Raw genomic sequence first — 21338 nt, 5'->3', positions numbered from 1 at the left:
CTATGTTAGATTTATGTTTCTTAAATGTATATTGAAACATGTTGTAATATTTATATTAACACTGTTGAAAAATAAGAAAAAGAGGGATTTTAAGAACATCAAAATAATATTCGACTGAAACAATGATGAAACATTACTGTAATTTCGGTGCTACCGCAGAGTGCAGTAATTATCTCTCGCTGCTGATTTATCGAAGAACTGATGACAGCCGAAATTTCTTTTGTTTGGAGATGATAATGATTTGATTTATTAGCGCAATGGAAAGTTCTGCCAAATGGTGCAGCGGATAATGCGTTTGGTTTGCACGAACTGGGCTAAGTATTTCTGAATGTTTCACGCGATTTAGATGGCGAAGATAAGGCCAGGAGAAAGCTGTCACTCTTCGGGAAACCGGTGGGTACCTATAGGCAATGGGGATCGAGTCCAGCATTTCCTGCACTCGAGGTGGATGCTGAAAACACTAAACCACCGCTGCGGTAAAGCTCGAGTCGCTCCGAACCACGCAGTTAAGCGTTGTATCTCGTTAGCGACTTGCTGGTTGACACGAGCCTTCATTTTTATTCTCTTCTTTGTTCTTCAGGGCCGCAGAATGAGAAAGACCAGAGCGATAGCTCTGAAGACGAGTCAAAAGGAGTGCGTGTCAACAGGAGGGTCATCTCCAGGAAGGCCCTCTACGACTCCAGTGAGTGGCTGATTTCTACTTCCTACAGCAAGCCCACCATCCACTTGTGCACGATGGTGAATAAAGGCGAGATGAACGCTGGGGACAACAGACTTGCAGTCCGATAAGCTTTCCCCGAATCGTTCCACCGCATAATGTGTTCCCTATTGAGAAACCAAAAGTTATACGTGGTAGTAACCTCAAAATCTCATCTAATAGCATAGACTGTTCACATCATTATCATAAAATATCGTTCATAATTTATGATAATGTACAAGAAGCTATGAGACCTTATGCAATTATATGCGACCTGTATGTGATTTCTTATATGAATTGAGTTAAATTGTGTGAGAAAATGTGAGGTTATTGCCTCATATAATTTTTTCAGTAGGGTTACGCTCAAGACAGTTGCCAGATGTGGTGATTGAAGAATGACGTTAATATAATATCGATGAATCGCTGCTTATATATATATATATATATATATATATATATATATATATATATATATATATATATATATATATATATATATATATATATATATGTATGTATATGTATATATGTATGTATATGTATATAAGGACGCAGCATGCGAATTTTCTCTACTACCACCTCTTGTTAACATGTCCGTCAAAGTAATGTGATCGTATGTACCGACTAACGAGTTACGCCCCTTTTGGTAGTGTAGGATTCAACTGTAGGGAAAATGCAGGGACTCCTTGTGTGTTTCTTCCTTTTTGATAAAGGGGGCTGAAAGTACGAGTGCGCTGATAGCAGGCGCCAAAAACGTCGGAGATCAGTTCAGAAATGCGCTCTGCATTGGAACGGGCACACTGAGGCCACTTCACGAGTGCCGTATATACCACACAGCGTGGCCGCAAACACTTCAGTCAGAAAGCACTGTACACATACTGAAGGGAACAATATCAGAGAATAAAAGTTTCGAGCAAATACGCATATGAAAATGGTACTGTCGGCCATAGTTGAAAATAAAATAAAACCTTATAAAGCGTTCTTTGGGAGAACACGCAGCTGTTCACCCGCTACACCCTATTTATTCGGGACGTCTGGCTGTGGTTTATCATTTGAAAACTCGAGTTTCAGGTAGCCAAGGAGCATACCACTTTTCGCGATCACCGGTCGAGCGAGGCGAAATGCTAACCTACGAGTTTCGCAGCGACCAATAACGTTGTTCGATCTTTGTCGACTTTGGTTTCGAGGATAGAAAAAGAAAGATTACAGTTGTAGACATAAAACAGAGGTCTTGTCATGCTGAATTCAGGAAGAATATCTGCTGGCGAAAAAGACTGCGATGCCTCCGCTTGCGATCCTTGGCTGGGCTGTTACGAAGATGTAAACTTGTTTCCGAGGGCCCGCATCGAAAGCGCACTGTGCGCCGCTGAGCATATATTATACACAGTGGCGCCCAGAATAATTCAGATCACGAGTTTCTCTTCCTCTACAATGAAGAGGCAGGAAATTTCCTTCCGTTTATTTGGGAGCTTAGCAGTGGAACGTGGCAGCGTCGTCCAATTTTCACTAGGTAAGGCTTTAGGAAGACTTTTATCGGCGAAATGTGCTCAGCATTATTATGGCCGCGATTGTAAGTGGATGCGCCTCCGATGTCAACACGGAGACCGAATGGTACCGCCTTAAACGGCTTAGAATATCAAGGTTACGGCGGTTATTTTGTTCGTTAGTGAAAAAATTTTCCTCCAGACAAGCTCCAAGAGCGGTACTTTCTGAAGACTCGGCTATGTCACTCTTAACTACTGCATTGTTTTGCTATGGCACTCTTAACTACTGGGGGTGAGAACAGGGCAAACATTGCTACAAGGTTTTGTTTTACATCGCAATTAAGTTTAGAACGGTTCCCTGAATGCGTTCTTTGTAGTATCTTGCAATTTACCACATCTTCATTAAATGCATTGACGATGGCAAAGAAAGGTGAGCTTGGTTATTTTCTTGTCCAGCATTACGCAATATTTACTGCCTCTGCAACCACAGACATAAGTTCATGTGAGCGAAAAAAAAAAAGGAAAACAAATAACATTGCCCTCTCATCACCGTCTAAGGCACTGCGGTCTGACTTCATACACAGGACGAAAGTTTACCAATAGCGAGGAAGAAAAAAATATTGAGGACATCTGATCACAATTAGCTGTCAGCGTCACACATCGTGCCACGTGTGGCGCCACACGTGTTAACATATCAGCGCGCGGCACACAATGGCTACTTGTATCACGTCACCTTCATCCATCTTTGCCCGAGGACAGCGGGATCATATATCGCCAGCTTACACGACATCGATTATGTCATTATGACCCCACCATGTCAAGACATCATGTGTTTTCATTTTCATTAATAAATTATTTTTTATTTACTTCTGATTCATAACTGTTACTAACCAACGACATGTGACATCATGAGGCATTAGCCATTGGTTACGGCGCTCGACTACTGTTCCCAAGGATGCGGGATCGAATCCCGGCCTCGGCGGTCGCTTCTCGATTTGGGCGAAAAGCAAGGCGCCCATGTTCTGTGCGATGTCAGTGCACGTTAAAGAACCCCAGGTGGTCGAAATTTGCGGAGTCCTCCACTACGGCGTCTCTCATAGCCTGAGTCGCTTTGGGACGTTAAACCCCACAAACCATCCAACTATGAGGCATTAGTCATGACCGATCATATGCCTCAGGCACATATACAGCGTCATACACACCATATCAGCGCCTGTCTATACCAACCGCTGTCAATTCAGTAAGTCATGACTTGTCATGACCTATGATGACTGCCATGGCCATATAGGTGAAAAGCAAGGCGCCCGTGTGCTGCGCGATGTCAGTGCACGTTAAAGAGCCTTAGTAGCTTTGGGATGTTAAACCCCACAAACCATCCAACCATGAGGCATTAGTGATGACCGATCATATGCCTCAGGCACATATACAGCGTCATACACACCATATCAGCGCCCGTCTATACCAACCGCTATCAATTCAATAAGTCATGACTTGTCATGACCTATGATGACTGCCATGGCCATATAGGTGAAAAGCAAGGCGCCCGTGTGCTGCGCGATGTCAGTGCACGTTAAAGAGCCTTAGTAGCTTTGGGATGTTAAACCCCACAAACCATCCAACCATGAGGCATTAGTGATGACCGATCATATGCCTCAGGCACATATACAGCGTCATACACACCATATCAGCGCCCGTCTATACCAACCGCTATCAATTCAATAAGTCATGACTTGTAATGGCCTATGATGACTGCCATGGCCATATAGGTGAAAGCAAGGCGCCCGTGTCCTGCGCGATGTCAGTGCGCGTTAAAGAGCCTTAGTCGCTTTGGGACGTTAAACCCCACAAACCAAACCAACCAAACCATTCCTCATGAATGGTCCTATAAATTTAGTGAAAACATACGTATGTATCATTATCGCTACCACAGACATATATATAGGGAGGAAAGAAGCCAACAGTCGGCGAGGCCAAAGGAAAGCATTGGGGATTGTACTTTGTATTTTGTTTTTTAATTTTTACTTCGGTAATCACTTCGGTAATCATATATATATATATATATATATATATATATATATATATATATATATATATATATATATATATATATATCACGTGAATGCAGTGACGCCCCACAGCGTAATGCACGCTGCCGTCTAAGCCAGTGGATTGTTTCCTTGATGTTGGGGGTGAACAAACAATTGTAGCTAACATCGAAATATTGCCATATTTTTAACGTTATTGATGTGTTGTAGACGTCCTGGGTTAAAACGCCTCTGCATTCAAACCAAATCTTTAACGGCGGCGCGCTCCCAGATAGCTTGAAGGGGCACTGTCGACAACTTGTGTTCATTTAATTCACTGCTATTTGTGCCTGCGTTCTTGTTTAGGCGAAAACCTCTGGTAGCTCATCAGTGGCGTGCGTCCTACGGCATGGATCTAAAGGAAATCTAACACCATTCACATAATAGGTCAGACCAGAATCTTGTTCATAACCAAACAGTCTACAATCCAATCCATTGGCCCATATCCTAGTCCAGAAGAAGTCAATGGAGAAAAATTCAAATACAATCCCGTAAATCCATTAACCTCTAATTTAACCTCTACAAGGAAATCGTCTTTCTTCGGAAATTGAACTCCTACCCCTCAGAGCTCCAGTCGAGGGCGCTTACTAACTACGCCACGACGGGGAAGGGCGAAACGCGTCTAGCTTTCCTGCCGTCTCTGTGGCAACGCTGGTCGTGTGTCAAATATTTGTTGGAGGCACTTAGATATCGCTTAAGTGCGGTATGGCGAAAACCCGTATGCAAATCCTTGTACGTATTTGCCGCATTTAATTCATTTGCAGAGTTAGACCTCATTTGTTTCTTTTGCACGGATTTGCTTCTGTTCTGTTTGCTTTGTTTGTAGAATGTGACGTCACCATCCAATTTTCTTCGTTTTTAGTCTAAATTGACCCAAATTATAGGTAATTTGGTGGTCTTAAGTATTCATTACGCTTAATTAGCCGTTTTTTGTCTAATTTGCAACAGACTCGGAGATTTTTAACCATTTTGTGACATCTCACACTGCCTCGAAGTTTTCCGTCGGATGTGACGTACCTTTTTTTGCTCAAATTTTACGTGCTTCGGTGATCTTAAATATTAATTACTCTTAATTACACGTTCCTAGTCTAATTCGACACAAATCCGGTGGTGATAACCCACTTTTGGCACTTTTATACTATTTCAGCGTCCTAGCTGTTTTCACGTCCCCTGAGTGTATTGACGTCCGGCGCTATTTCGACGCGAGTGTGACATTTGTGGCTCTAATCAATTAATTACGCTGCAGTCAGCAAACTTGATTTCTATGTTCATTTTTTCTCCTATCTTAATTCGTTCAAGCACTAGCAGGGGTGGACACCTCGCGTGAGCGCTCCCACTCTGTGCACACCGATGGGCTTTCGCGTTAATAAACACTACAGTACAAGCTCCACACACTTGACCTTATCGCTCTTGAGGTGGAGATTTTTTTTTCTCCACCACTCAATTCCAACTTATGACGCCTACATCTAAAATGTGACTCCGTGATCACCGAGAGAACGTGAAAGGCAGTGTGGTGGCAATAGTCGCATTGCATGTTTCTTTTTTTTACATTTTTATGTGATAAAAGCTCTTAAAGAGTTTAAAGCAGCACCTCTGCAATACGGAAGGGGTAGTCCACCGGCTCATCATCATCATCATCAGCCTGATTATACCCACTGCAGGGCGAAGGCCTCTCCCATATTTCTCCACTTAACCCGGTTCTGTGCTAGCTGCATCCACTTGACCCCTGCGAACTTCTTATTCTCATCCGCCCCCCTAACTTTCTGCCGCCCCCTGCTACGCTTTCCTTCCCTTGGAATCCAGTTTGTTACCCTCAGCGACCGTCGGTTATCCTCTCTTCGCACTACATGTCCTGCCCATGTCCATTTCTTCTTCTTAATTTCTACTAGAATGTCGGTAACTTGAGTTATTTCTCTGACCCATTCTGCACGCTTTCTGTCTCTTAATGTTACCCCTACCATTTTTCGTTCCATAGCGGCTCAGCTCGACATCAATTCATGCCCAATGACACTGCAGATGAACTGAATGTTCTGGAAATTTGCACGTCAGAGCTGCGGTTCAATTTGCAGCTAATTAGCAAGCTGCGATTGTGCTGCTCTTTAGTAAGTGCTGAGCTCGCCATAACAGACTGCCACCTCTTAGGCACAATTTTTACACATTCCTATAGACGCTCAAGTACTTGAGGCCCTGGCCGAGGCACCAACCTTTTGATCAGAGTTTCGTCTCCCTCGCACATGTCTGCAGCACCCTCGAAAAGGCAGCTGCAATGCTTTTTGGACCAGATGAGTTAGAAAATGTTTTTTCGTGCCTCCCTTTGTTTTTCACCAACTCGGTGGGAGTGGTCACATCTGGGACTTTATTCTAGACTCCTTTCGCGGCGAGAAAGACATGTAAATGGTTTATATCTCTGCTGGCGCCTGCCTAATTGGAGAGAGGAACTTCTAATCCCACGATTATTCGGAGCGCGTGCTCCCATTTACCTACACAAAAGGAGCGCATGCGTCGGCGCATTTCTTCCCTCAGCGTTAACTCCTCTTCCCTGTATTCCCCAGTGATTCTCTGTTCCTCGCTCTCCGAACTTATCAGACACCCTTACCCTACTCCCGACTTTAAATCAGAGTCGCGCACACAGCCTCAAAGTCGGCGGGCCGCACGCTCGCATTCGCCCGTAATGAACTTGTCGAGAAGAGGGGTTCTTTAGCCGCACCGCGTTACTTACAGGGTGAAGAACGTCGCAGCCAGAGCACGTGGTTAAGCACCCCCGCTCTGCTGTCCTACCTTTTTACTAGTACCATGCAGCAGAGCTTCAAGCTTCGTTTCAGCAGTGCTGCAGCTTATGTAGAGAGAAAAGGAAAGTAAATGTTATAGGAGTCTAATCGGTTGAGTACATTTTGCCTACCCAGCGCTGTTCAGGAATGTTAATAAAAAAAAAGGAGAGAGTATGGCGTGAGGATAAAACAGATATAAAGAAGGAAAAAGCTAATATTCACCAGGTGGTTATAAGGGAAAAAAGCTGAGGCTGGCTATCCCTTAAGAAAGGGGGATGTAAAGAGGAAACAAGAGGAGAGGGACACAGGAAGGACGAAGCCTACAAGAGGAAGAAGGGCAAGAGAAGGATGAAGTAGCTATAAAGGGAGGTCTTCCTTGGAGCTCCATTGCCTCAGATAACGTTTTATAAGCCCAATATGGCGGCGGATCGTGATCTGACATCACCCAAGCGGTGACCAATCATGGGTTTATCTTCTGTACTAATAACCTTGCCCAACTTCATTCCGATTAACCTGCACCCCAATATCTCAGGCCTTCGCTCCACTGCACGGTTTTGTTTGGAATGAGTGTAGATGGCGTCTGAGAGAAGTTTCTTGATTTAGGACCCCTGAAACAAAACAAATAAAACGGGACAATCCTCGACATTCTAACCCTCCACACACGCGTGCGCCTTTTGTCGACTCCGCGACCTTTGGCAGCGTGTGCAGAACTCGCGCGGAGCGGTTTTGCAACGCGGGAAGAGGACGTGCTGGTCCATCGGCTAAGAGGATTAACTTTCCCGGCTCGGGCTAAGACCACGGCGCGTTAAGTAGACCGCGCCGGGGAGCTTCAAAGGAACGGCGGTTCGCGAAGCTGGCCAGCATGCAAAGTCGAACAGCGGGCGGCAGGATGTTTCGCGGAATTACATGGCGCACATATGTTGGACTTTTTTTTTTTCTGTTTTCATTTTTTGCTTTACGAGTGCTCTTAGACGGGTACTAACTTGAAGTCGGTGCTTTGAAGTTATCGTAGCAAGTCATATGTCTTCGTCATCAGCCTGTCTATACCTCTCCCATATCCCTCAAATTAATCTGGCTCTGTGCAGACTGAGGCCGCCTTAGCATTGTGGCAAGTGATGCAGAACTAAGTAGTAAGAATTACAAGCTGGGTTAGTTGGTTCGACGTTGCTAAAGGCGATATACAACACGAAACAGACAAGAGCTTAAGAAGCGCTAGTCTCATTTGTCCTCTTTTTTTTACGTGCGTGCTTTTTGTTTGGCATCTTTATCGTTATACTTTACATTGCTTATTGTGTTCAGTACGCCCAAATCAGCCTTTCAAACTTAGTGTTATTGACGTGCGCTGTAGACCAATACGACATGCGTGGTTGACAAGAAACGTTTGTGTGGCGTCATAATATCCTACTCGTGAGTTTGTTAACGGGCGCCGGAGCCGAGCGAGACACTTGTCAACCGTCGTTGTGCCCGACTCCTGATTGGCCCGTTAGACCGTGACCTCACAGGCCACGTGTCCTGGCGTAGCAATTCATACTGTGCTTTCGTATGGTATCATTAGTGCAATCAGTATAAACTCCGGATCAGTTTAATACGGAAGCACTTCCTCACACAGTCAAACCTGTAGCGAAGGATGTTGTAGCTTATGCGCACAGACAGAAGGTAACGAGATGATGATGCGCAGTGCACAGCGAGATATTGTGTGGCACTCTGCAAGCTGGACGATCGGCTGCGGCGGTAGCTGCGACGTTTCGCTGCTTCCTAGGAGAAATGCCTGGGTTTAAATCCGTTCCGCGCCGAAGTTCTTTTTTTTTTTTTTTTTTAAACACTACAAATGGACATAACAGCGTGTGGCGATTTTTCTAGGCTCTATTCGAGGTGTAATCTGGTTATACCGATGATACCGCGTGGAAGCACTGTTTGAAATACCCGTTCTAGGACACGTGGACTGTGACGTCACGATCTGGTGGGCCAGTCAGGAGTCAGGCTCAAGCAACACCGTTTCTCGGCTCTGACGATCTACGAGTGCCTTGGCACACACACACACACACACACAAAAAAGAGAATCATGACTCAGGGCCTTGTTAATAACAGTTGTCCCTTTTCGTAAAAAGGTTCCAAATCTCTCACAACTGTCCGCTCGTGATCGTGAGTCTTTTGCGAACAATCAAGTGACACCCTTTAACAGGCTTGCATCAGAAACCTTGCCTCTATCGCAAATAGAAAAAGCTACATGGACCAGCGATAGTTGTTATAAAGATAGCCAACTGTTAAAAAATAAGCGTACAAATACTCACGACATTTAGTCGTAGTGAATGACCGCTAAAGAAGAGTGAGTGTCAACACGTAAGCAGCAGCAATAAACGGCGTTAGGTCGTCCATGCGGTGCACTAGTGATGTTCATAATTCTATTATATAGTATTCGCATATCTTGTTTTTGTACACTGCTGCGGTGAAAATATCGCAGAAGTTTATTTTGCAGGTGAGGAGTAGTCTCCGCAAATTAATCCCTCATGTTTTTGTTGTAGCTCATCCACTCCTCTTTTTCAGCGTTGCCACAGCAACCAGCTTTACCTTCCTGTAGCGGTGGAACAAATCTGCCTGCAATCTAACATTAAACTTAACGCTCGCCCTGAGCATCTCCTAGATATGTTCTGTGTACGCGTAGGATTCAAACTCTCTCTCTCTCTGAGCAGTTACATCTTTTATCCCTTAATTTTGCCGTATTACAGTGCTGACGGAGGGACCCGTCTTTGTTTTCTGCTCCTTCCTCCTCCTCCACGCATAACGAATTTTGCTAAGAAGCTGCAGACATTACAACAGAGAAATCATTGTACTCACTTTGTTGCAGCAATAAAATTAGCGCAAGAAAATGTGATGCAAGTTAATACTCTGCGCTGTCAAGGATTAGACTTATCTCGGTGAATGTAGTGCAAAGAAAAAAATAGACGATGACGTACGCATGAAACTTACACAAGCTCTCAGCCGTTTGAAGTTTTGTGCTCGTGTTCGTACGGTCCGAACGCCATTTGTCTTGAAGTTGTTTTTTTTTTTTTGGTGTGTTCGCGAAGAAACAATGACGAGACGAAACCAGACAAAAAAAAAAAAGACACTAATGAGAAGAGGATGGTAACTTAAGTGTATGAACACTTCATAAAAACTGGGCGTATAGATAGCCTAGCGTCCACCAACCACCCGTCGTTTCTATCGCTCATTCTCGTATCGTATTCTACCGCGGTGTACATTTGTTTTTACTTATGGATATTAGTTGTAAAGTTAAAGCTCAGCTACTTTGGTCATCTGATGAGAAGAGAGGAGTCGCTGGAGAAAGATTTGATGTTGGGAAAGGTTGAGGGTCACCGGAGAAGGGGTAGGCAGCGAACGCGATGGTTAGGTGGCATTCTCGAGGCATTGCAGATGAAGCTATGTGATGTTAAGAAGATAGTGAGAGACCGGAAAGCGTGGCGTGACATGGTCCATAGGGTCACGAAGAGTCGGACACGACTGAACGCCTGAACTGAACTGAACTGATTAGTTGTACTCATGACTAAAGTACATACTGCTGTATGAATATTGAACCGTCCATATCACTTACGGATGGTGTTGAAACAAAACCAACAAAACCGTGCCAAAATACAACATATTCTGCAGATATGTAGCAAACTTAGGAATTTTATGTACCTCTGTTGTACATGCCAGTAGTATGTTACCCTTTTCTGTAGAATTTTTCGGTAGTCTGTAGTTCTGTAGTACATTTCTGTCGTAACTACTGAAAATTCTAAAGTTACTACAAATTTTTCTGTTGTCACAACAGGCTAACTGTCAAAAACCGCAGAGAAATTCTGTCGTGACAACAGAATCTCTCTATGAACCCAAACCACGATCCGGCAGGGGAGACGGGTGCCATTAAACCTGAACCATTATACTCTTAAAGGCACAGCTTATGCATTGACCTCCCCGCCAATTTGTTTGTTTTTTTTTTTTTTTTTTGCTTTGTAAATGAGATGTAGTGTTCACTTGGGTGCAGTTGAACTTCATGCAGGACATTCGAGGCGCTTGCGATGGGTAGTCACGCGTTCGGTGGCAGCAGGCGTATACATCGACATCAGGTGCGTCGAAGATACAGCCATCGTTGTAGAGCTTATGGTCACCAAAAGGTCACCTTGAGGAAGGGAAGTACGATGCGTTGGGGTTGCCTTATTACTCTAAGTTTCGAGCCTTCAGCGTAACGCGGCGGTAGCCACGTACGCCTTACCCACGTGACGCTGTGACGTCACACCCCACGTGACACTAGAGTGTGGGCTGGCAGGAGCTGCCAACTTGGGTCTCTCGTTTCACATGGGACGGTTATGTTAGAATCAGCCTGCTGGGACCCTGGCATTCACGTTACCCCTATAGGCCACTAGGGCACGTTCATACGGCTAGGTTAAAGCAGGACTTTATATGTGGGCTGAGGAAAAAGAAAAAGAGAAGAAGAAGAAGAACGATCGGTCACCCGCAGCTAATGCTTTCGCTCAATACTTAGTTCAGCAGCGTTGAACCCTTGTAATTTTCAGAGGAAGGTAGGGTGCAAGTTTTTGCAAAGATGCGTCTTTAAGGTCCTGACCCCACCTGCGTGCTCATCCTCTGTCGCCGTCCTGATGCAGCGGACAGCGACTCGTCGGGGAGCCCACGGATGGGAAGTGCTTTCCCACTCTCTCCGGACCAGGCCTCGGAGCGGAGCAGACTGGAAGGATCTTCGGAGAGCGCCCGTACGGATCACGCATTAGACCGTGAGTGCAACATCTTTCAAGCTAAAGACGGAAACTGCCTTGACGAAGAGGAATGCGATATATCACTCGAGCGCAGTGTCTTTATGGCGTGCTGAGTGCACGAGAACAGCCTTTCTCGTCATTTTAGCGTGGCAACGTTCTCATTTCAAGTACTCTAACTGCGTTTAACGCAGTGTGCGGCATTTACGTCCGAAAGACGAGAGTCACTTTCAAGCGGTAGCCTAGATATTGCTCTCCCATTCAAACAGAACAGCGTGCTGCGTGTGCATGAAATGAAGCTATTTTCCTTTCTTTTTTTATGTTGTGGTGGTATAGAAATTTTATTTTTAGCAGGATCGCCATAAACACGCCGTGCCTAAGCGATAAACCGCGTTACACCTGTTTATGTTTCGTGCATGCGTTCTACTGCGAAATCTTTACTCTGGGCAAGCGGAACAAAGGCGGCGCTAACTGTAGCGAGAGCTTCTAAGCGGAGGTCAGTACTGGGTTCGAATTCTTGAACTAGCAACTCAATTTTAAATAATTGTGGCTTTGTTGATCAAACGTTTACTGCGCTTACGTCGAGCGAACAAGAGCTATGTTAGAGTTACTGATTGCTCGGTTCAGTCCTAGTCATGTCGATCGCATTTCGATAGGGCTACGTACAGTCTTACCCGTGGGCCGTGTGATGTCAGCGGACGTTAAACAAACTCTTTGTTAAACATTTAAATTTAGCTTATGGAGTGTAACGTCAGTGCACGTTAACGAACCCCAGGTTGTCGAAATTTCCGGAGTCTTCCACTATGGCGTCTCTCATAGCCTGAGTCGCTTTGGGACGTTAAGCCCCCAAACCAAACCAAACTATATGCATAGCTGTTACTTATTGCTTGCTACAAATGCCTAATTACAAAGTGGAGCCTAAACTTAATAGCTAATAGTTTTTATTAAACAGGTAACCAGTTTACTAGTCAGTGTGTCTTACCCGTCTCTTGGAGTCAGTCATGATAGTACTATACCGAAGAAAATATATTTTTATCTCAAAATTATATTTATAAATATTGCTAGCATTCTTCGACTAAGTACTCGATACACAATCCTCACGACAGCCTAGTTTGCCTTCATTTGCCTTGCCTTATGTTGTCCGCTGATCTTGAACTGTGATGACAATGGACACACGGCGTTAATACACTGCTGCTGCTTCCTTGCAACATTTGGTGTTCGTTTAACACTATACATCCGTGTGCGTGCGTGCGCAGTCGCTTCTAGCCGCAACTCGCCGACGCCCAGCGTGCGGTCCCAGCACTCGGACATGGCTCCGTGGAGGCAACGCCAGCTCCAGAGGGAGCGGGAAGCCGCTGCCGCAGCCGAAGACGATGACGGCGAAGACGCGGCCAGCGCAAGCCGCTTTTCGCCATACCTCGTCGAGGTGCGTACGGGGAGGTTGCGTTCCTCAACGTTTAGTTCAGGTGCCTCGAAGTCCAGCTCAGGTAATCGATGCTCAAAAGGGGTGGGGGTCCTAACCCTTTGTAGTGCCATCGTGGTACGTTGCCCGCAAGTGTTCGTCTAGTTTTTGTTTTTCAGGAGAATGTTTGCCCAAAAAGAGGTACAAAAATGAGGAATTATTGCTTTCACAAACACTGTTTCACAATACCATTTTGAAAGCAGTATTTTTTGCTTTCGAGCGCCGTGTTCTTAAAAACAGCATAAGGGTGCCTTTATCGAGTTTGTTTTATGGTAAATACAGCCGCTGGTACTCTATAGTCTTATGCCAAGTCATAGCCTCCTTTATACTTTTGTAGGCCCCGAGATGCACCTCATGTACGATAACGACCCTATAAGCCAAGTAAGGGAACAACAGTTCTTAGGGGTATGGTTCAATGAACACCTGTATTGGAACACTCATGTTAATTACCTTATGGCGGAGCTGTCAAAAACTGTTGGGGTTTTCTATAGAATAATGCATCTAATACCATTGTGGGTAAAGAAGGAACTCTATTACGCACTTTTTTACAGTAAACTTACTTATGCTGCTTTAGTATGGGGCACAACGACAAATAATAATTACAGGAAACTGGTCCTCTTACAGAAGAAAGTTCTCCGCATTTTCTCAAATTTTCATGGCCATAATGTGAACTTGCGTACAGCTCCACTTTTCAGTCAGTACGACATACTAAGAGCGGACCAAGTATATTATTTGAAATTGCTGCGTTCCTTACAAGACAACAGGATAGTGGAAAAAATAAAACACTCCACTCTTAGCCACTGCCTCAGGCCAAAAGCAATATGTACGCCCAGGGTACGAACCAATTACGGAAAACAAACATTTCAGTTCCAAGCAATACAAATAATGAATCAAGTGGAAGAATTGGTAGATTTCAAATGCTCAAAACGCAAATTTAAAAAGCAGATCAAGGAAATGTTAATACGGCAAAATCTGTATTTCGGAACTGAATAACTGCTCAGATTTCACAATCTCTAATGTGATCCATCTTATGTGCGCTTTCGAGCAATGCAGAATCTTAGCTTTCAGAATACAATCCGCATATCTTGCTGTCTTTAACACTTCTTTTTCTTAGTGTGTGCAGCCATCTCAATAGGTTGTCTTTCATAAGTTTTTCATAAGTTCATCTGTGTTCATATCAGTTTTATTTTCCTAAATTGTTCCATATAGATGAACATGTTTTGTGCGAAATGTATGATTTTGAGATAAAATTTTTTCTTGTGTAAGTAGTATATGGTAGAAGTAATTGTAACCATTTTTCACTGTCGGTATTATGTGCGTTTTTATCCTAACAGTGTGTGAAATGACAAACTGCTACTGATACATGTTTTTCATTTTTAATGCCAGAATCTGTGTGGGGGGCAGGGACCTCTGTCAGGCTTTCACATAGCCTTTAGTCCCTGCCTCCTCTCGCTTGTACGAGGAATCAATAAACCAATTCCAATTCCAATACTCTATAAAGGAGGCTATGGCCAGGTAGAAATTCAGAAGCTTGGTCTTCATCACAGATGTCTTTTTAAACAAAATGTCGTCTTCCGATTAAACGGATTGTGAGCATCCTGCATCGAGGTTCGGGATTAAAGATGTCCTAGCAGAAGAGACTGCCGTTCGTCTTCTGCTGTCGTTTGATGCGTGCTGATGCCGTGCTTAAATTTTAACGCTCAGCAGTACGTGCGGCCGACGCCAGAGCCTTCTCATTTCGACAATGCCCTGAAGTAGAGACAGCATAGAGGCTTCGCACGCCATGTAAGCTGGATTCAACCACGTGTCCAAATAGAATTCTTTTAGCAGTGCTCTTGTTGGCCACGATCGCTCAGCACACGCCCAATACAAGAAATTATTTTGAGTCTACTCAGGGGAAAAAAAATTACAAGGGTTCAACGCTGCTGAACCAAATATTGAGCGAAATAATTAGCTGCGGGTGACCGAGCGTTCTTCTTCTCTTTTTCTTCTTCCTCAGCCCACATATAAAGCCACGCTTTCACCAACCCATATGAACGTGCCTTAGTGGCCTATAGGGGTAACGTGAATGCCAGGGTCCCAGCAGGCTGATTCTAACATAACCGTCCCATGTGAAACGAGAGACCCAAGTTGGCAGCTCCTGCCAGCCCACACTCTAGTGTCACGTGGGGTGTGACGTCACAGCGTCACGTGGGTAAGACGTAACTGCGGCCGCGTCACGCGAAGGCTTGAAAGTGCGAGTAGTATTGCTTTCGCAATAAAAAATAAAAAAAACGTGCTAGCCACGTGCCTGACAAGATGAACTGTAAAATCCGCGGAATAGTACTGTTTAGTAATCAAAGTTTTCTTGTAACTCTTTCTCGGCGCACCCCGTCTTCTCTGCTCTTGGTCTCGCAGGATCGGTCGGCGGACAGTTTGGGCAGCATCGGTGGCACGGGTCGCTACGTGAGTGCGCATCCGCCGCGCTCGTCGCGCCGCGAGCTGCTCGACGTCGAAGGGGACGACGCGAGCAGCAACGGCGGCCGTGCCGACTCAAGTAAGCCCAAGAGCAAGAGCTTCATCCGCAGACTCAGGCTGTCCACCAGGTAGCAGCAGTAGCGCAGGCCTGTGACGCACACACACCCCGAAAGAGGAGTTAGTGCTACTATCATTTGCTGCCGCGGTGCACAGTGACTCTCTTCGAATAAGAATCTGACTCCCCTCCTCCGGTGTTAACCCGAAAATGAGTGCTTTAAGCGCCGTTCCGAGTGCCAAGGGTTACCGCTCGGTGTACGTAAGTGTAAAAGGCTCTGCGTGAAGATTCAGGAGCGGGTTTGCGATGCTGGGTTCCGATTATTCCATTTTATGTATTCTGCTGGGGCCGCGGTTGCAGCTTTATCGGCGAGCGACCAGTACTGTATTGGTTGTTAGCGTATTCTTTATTACCAGTGAGGTTATGGGTACGCCTCGTCTTATTAACGGAAAAGTCATAGGGAAGTGTTTTCTTTAGCCACCGGAAAATTGGTATGAAACACCGGATATTCTGAAAAAGCCCAGTCGAAAAAAACGACAGAACTGTGTCAAAAATACGACAAAATATTCTGTAGTTCTGTCGTAACCATCAGATTTTTCTGTAGTTCTGTAGCACTTTTCTGTAGATCTGTAGTTTTTCTGTAGTATATTTCTGTTGTCTGTATTTCTGTACCACTTTTCTGTTGTAACTACAAAACTTTTTTGATGTTACTACAGAATTTGCTGTTGTCACAACTGGTTTCCCGTCAAAAACCACACAGAAATTCTGTCGTAACATTCTGTAGCTTTTTCCGACTGGGAGGTGCTCTTTTTGGGGAAGCTGCTGTCTTCTTTTCATTGCTTACTGGGTTCTGCAAGAAACGAGGCTTGCTATATGCAGCAAGACAGTCACTGATATGTTGCAGGTTGCCATCTTGCAAACAGTCTTGCGATGTTGCCCAAGTTGCTTTTACCATTGCCATCCTTAGTGATGCATAACAACAGTTTGATCCGTTTTGGAAGCACGCTCAGTATAAAGTTATTAAGCCAAATCAAGCCACCAGGAGGGAAGTCGTCTACTCAGCTATATGGCCCGCTGATTGTTCTTTTTTTTTTTTTTTGTTGAGTGTAGCGAGAGCACTATGTTGTGCGCTCATTCCATGGGTGCTGCAGTCAGAGCAACCCTATACGGGTGTCTTAAATTCAGGGCTTCGTGTCAGTTAGCTCAAAGCAGGGCAGAAATGATGAAACAGAGTGGCGAGCCGATAAAAAATGCTTAAATAAAACAAAACAAAAATTTGGCGTACACTGTATAGCGCGTTTCTCGCTGCCTGCGGCCGGAGTGCATGGAATTCTATTTTCTAAACAAAACCTGATTTCGCGCTTGACATTGTTCTGGCAGCGTTTTGAAGCCTGAAACGGAGTAGAGGAAAAATTTGCCTCTGTCACAGTTACATAGACGGTTCACCAGCGATAAGTCAAAAGCAAGCTTAAAGAAATGGCGCACTCAGAACCCCGCACTGCAAATCTCATATGGAGAAGTGTCATTCTGTTTGTTCTTTATCTTTCGCGTTCTCACGTCCTCACAGCATAGCAACTCACGTCAGCGCACATAATCTATGTGTAGTGTCGTTGAGAAGTACAATCGATCGCTTAGGATGGTATATATATAGCTTTAAATAGTCGTTTTTGGATAACATGTTTACAGTTGTTGTGTCGGGGTATGTTTCAAATGCACACCTGTGCAGGCATATGCAGGGGCCTTGTGCGTGCCGTCACATATGACGAACATGTGTGCCGCGGTGACGTATGCAGAATGTGTCAAAAGCACCGCGTCTCATAACGATCTCATAACCTCGAGCACTAACATGTACTCGTAGCTCACTGTTCACTCGCATAAACTGTTCACTTGTAAATGTACTCGTCTCTCGCACAATATGGTAACCATTGTTAACGACTTTCATAACAACGTGAAACGCAGTAACATTGCATTATATGCACTGCGCCCCCATACTGAAACATAAGCTCGCAGTTCCAATATTAATGAATCTCGCGGAGCCGTCGTTTGCGGAAGTCGTTTGAAAAGAGTATTTTATTCAGTGTTTCAGAGTACTGGTGTCGACGGTGTCCTCTTGCGCAATAACGTTTGCTGACCTTTTACATATGCACAAAAAAGATAATGCGCCGCTTGGGCAGTAACAAGCAAACTTAGGTTTACAACTTATCGTTATGGCCTGGATACGGGCCAGCGGTACACAAGAGGTGTACAGCGTCGTCCACGCTTAAGGGGAACACGCGATAAGGTGGTAGCTCTCTTCTAAGTGCCGTTGCGTCCGACACGGCCGCATGTCAAAGCAAAGTGGCACAAGAACAGATGACCCTGAAGGTAGTGCTTCGCATGGGCTGTCGTTTCTCTTCGACTTACCGTTAGTTTGGACGCAATGGCGCTCCGAACAGAGTGAGCATGCTCTCACCTGTTCACTTTAAGAGTGGACGAGACTGTATTTCTATTTGGCCAAAACTGAGCGCACAAGATAGCCTATCCGGCAGGCAGATGCCTGCAGCTAGCGACTGTCTTCGAGAAACTAAAGCCATTTTTTGACACTGTTACGTCACGTTGGAGAACGTTACCGCCTACAGCTCCGTACCTGTTGCACGGTGGCTTACTGGAGTACGTTTAATTAGAACACGAAAGGATCCGCCATGCTTGTTTGTTGTGGACTTGCCAACTGTTATTCCCGTTATGCGCCAGGCATGATTTTGTGGCTATCTTTGTGCGTTTCTTTTATTTGATGGCCTGTTGCATGTTCTAGGAAAATAATTAAAAGGAAGCTTGTGCGATGTGCAATTTTTCGTTCTTTTTGTAATCCGAGTTGCTTGTTTGCTTTGCTGACTCAGCTGCCTTGCATGATTTTTCGAATTTTCAGGACAAATCCAGGACTCGCTCATTTCCAGCGCTTTCTTTCTACGGAGTCATTTTTTTTTTTCACCGCGTGCATCATCACGCATTGCAAGTAGAAGGACGGGGGGATAACAGTGAGAAATGAGGGTGTTTGACTTGGAGTTGGGAACAGATTTACGCTGTAGGTCCTGTACTGAGCAAACGTGAGATGTCCCCCACCTTCATGTTCCGATCCATGCCACACTCCATCATAACACCATCTCACAATGCACTGTGTCTAGACCAGCACTTACGTCTGGTATTGATACCGCGAGTACTTCGTCAGGTGGCACCTGTATGCAGCGCGGCTTGGTCCCGAACTTGAAGGAGGGAGGGACTCTTTTTGCTCACAACAGTGGTCCAGATTCACTGATGCAAGTTGCAGTGTTTGTACTGCATTCCGGGCACCTTCGCTCAGAGGCTACAAAATCAGCCTCGAGTGAAAGGTGCAGTACAAGCCGGGATGCTTGTATACAAATCGTGACTGGGGCGTAATTTTAACACGATAACGTTAAAGTCCCCTTTCATCAGAAAATCCGCCGTCTGCGTTGTGAGGGAAAAATCACGAGCATAGCAATGGCAGGTGGCAGGTTGCAGCTGACGTGGCCGAACACTGACTGGACGTAGGGTTGCCTGACGTTACGTTTGACAGGAGCTGCCAACTCGGGCATCTCCTTTCATAATTGGCTAAACTGTGCATATTGAAGCTAACCGCGAAGACATTAAGTCCTCCTTGTGATGGAGTCAAGCGGCATAATGCTTTCGCAAAAAGCCGAAGGATAGAAATTGTGTGATTACGAGAGAAGAAAAAAAAAGCATTTAGATACGGAACACACAAATCAGTTTTCAGAAGGCAGAAGAAACAAAAATGAAATTTCCCAGCCCGCACCGCCTAGGGCACAAGAGGCTAAAAGGCTAAAATAGGGAACAAAGTAGGAATTCAATGTTGCACTACAGAGCGGCAAGAAAGCAGTTCACATGTGTAGTGGTGCGTGGTATTGGTGTTTTGGGGTATTGCTACAATCTCATTTGTAATTGGAATTTGCAAGTGGCAGACGGTTGATAAAGAAAAATACTTTGTCGAGAATGGATTTGTCTAGATGAACGCTGATACATGAGAGGTCATCCTTTGTTCATCTCGACAGTGTTGTTTTACTTTAAACTGGTGAATGTTGTCTAATTCCGGATAGAACTTCACTAGAGAGGTACACTGCCACGCAACTGATGAACTGTCTTGCAATGTTGTCTTAGCATCGACTTCGCAAGATCTTGAAGCAAGCAGGCCTTCCAGCGAACTTTAACGAATGCGCTGATTCGATATCATTATAGATATTTCATGAGAGCTTACAAACCTAAACACAATGCGCAAGAATAACGCATTAGAGTGAGTCAGAACAAACGAAGACTTGCCGATCGTGAAGTCTCGTGACAGAGAAATTCATATTCATCACGGAAACTATAATCTTGTGTTGAACACGGGAAGACTATGCACACGTTGTAAGCCAAATGTTCTATTCTAGCTACGCTGTCGTATTCTAATGCACTCAGGTTATATTGTCGAGTGTCGCTTGCACAAAGTCAATCATTCGTAGCTCACAGCTAGCAAAAGTGATAGCACGCTCATCTAACACAGTGTCCCTTGTGCCTCCACTCAACCACTTCCGATAGCATATAAGATCGGGAGGAGCGGAACTCGTGCCTCGGGCGTGCTGTGCGGCACATTTTATGAACCTTCCCCTGTCTTCCTTGTGGTGTTATTCTGCAGCGAGGGCTGCACATGAAACATGCAGTATGTCAGGGTAACTGTATTTCAGGCATGTTCCCAAATTGTGTTGTGCAATACGAAAGCGCCGATGGTGATGTCAAACTGACATTTATGCTACGAGGCTCTCGTTTATTTTAGCTGTCATGTAATCATCGAGTTATCTCTTATGTTATCTCATTTTCAGTAGTTATCTAGTCACCTCATTTATTTTCCTACTTGGCGTAGAATCTTGCCGTTGCGGGGTTGTGAATTTTGCCCCCGCCAGCAGTTAGTCATCTGAGCGGCACCAGCGTTAGAGGCACTTGTGTGCCCTTTAATTGTGTCACCGAGTTTTCTAATGGCGCAAATATCGGCATAAAAAATGGCAATCTCAGCATACTCAGATACTCAGAAATTCTGGGCAAGCACATTTTTCGACGCGAAGTTGCTTGTAGACGCAATATTTTCGCACATCGTAGAATTCGTTATACTCGCATATCTCCCTTTGAGAGGCTCGTAGTTTTTTAATAGTCCTGATTACTGGGTGTGAGCCAAAGATAAACTTTAAAAGAAAGATTTTGGTGCACATAGTGAAATGAAACCTTTCCCTTGAAGATATTTACATAAGAATATCTTACAACAGTCCACATCATCACCTCCGAATTAAAGCTGAAGTTCAAGAAACCTTGAATTGGATATATACCTGGCAGTCTTTGCCATTGAAGATTCTGCGCTATGCTTAGAGCTTGCCCCTTTGAGCCTGTTTTCGCTTCATTGAAATATTGTAATTGTGATCTAAGCTACATTCATTAATCATTGAGCGATACAAGCGCTGCATCAAACAAAGCTATCTTGCATTGTTGCCTAACATGTTACTGAACATACCCCGGTAGACGTGCGGATATGTAATTTATAGGTGCTTT

The 21338-nt window shown here is 44.7% G+C and overlaps 1 protein-coding gene across 4 annotated transcripts in view; it reads left to right on the top strand.

The window, feature by feature from the left end:
- The window catches only part of Rph (Rabphilin), a 123893-nt gene that overhangs the window by 70836 nt on the left and 31719 nt on the right, over positions 1-21338 (top strand). For all 4 annotated transcript variants that reach the window (XM_084598644.1, XM_084598642.1, XM_084598643.1 and 1 more), the window contains 4 exons: positions 581-682; positions 11674-11799; positions 13035-13204; positions 15638-15776. In XM_084598644.1, the coding sequence (XP_084454770.1) occupies positions 581-682; positions 11674-11799; positions 13035-13204; positions 15638-15776 (537 nt within the window). The remainder of the gene's footprint in view (positions 1-580; positions 683-11673; positions 11800-13034; positions 13205-15637; positions 15777-21338) is intronic.

Source organism: Amblyomma maculatum, chromosome 3 (genome assembly GCF_055883805.1).
Source record: "Amblyomma maculatum isolate TAMU_Amacu chromosome 3, ASM5588380v1, whole genome shotgun sequence".
NCBI lineage: Eukaryota > Metazoa > Arthropoda > Arachnida > Ixodida > Ixodidae > Amblyomma > Amblyomma maculatum.
This window is presented reverse-complemented; position numbering and strand designations above follow the sequence as displayed.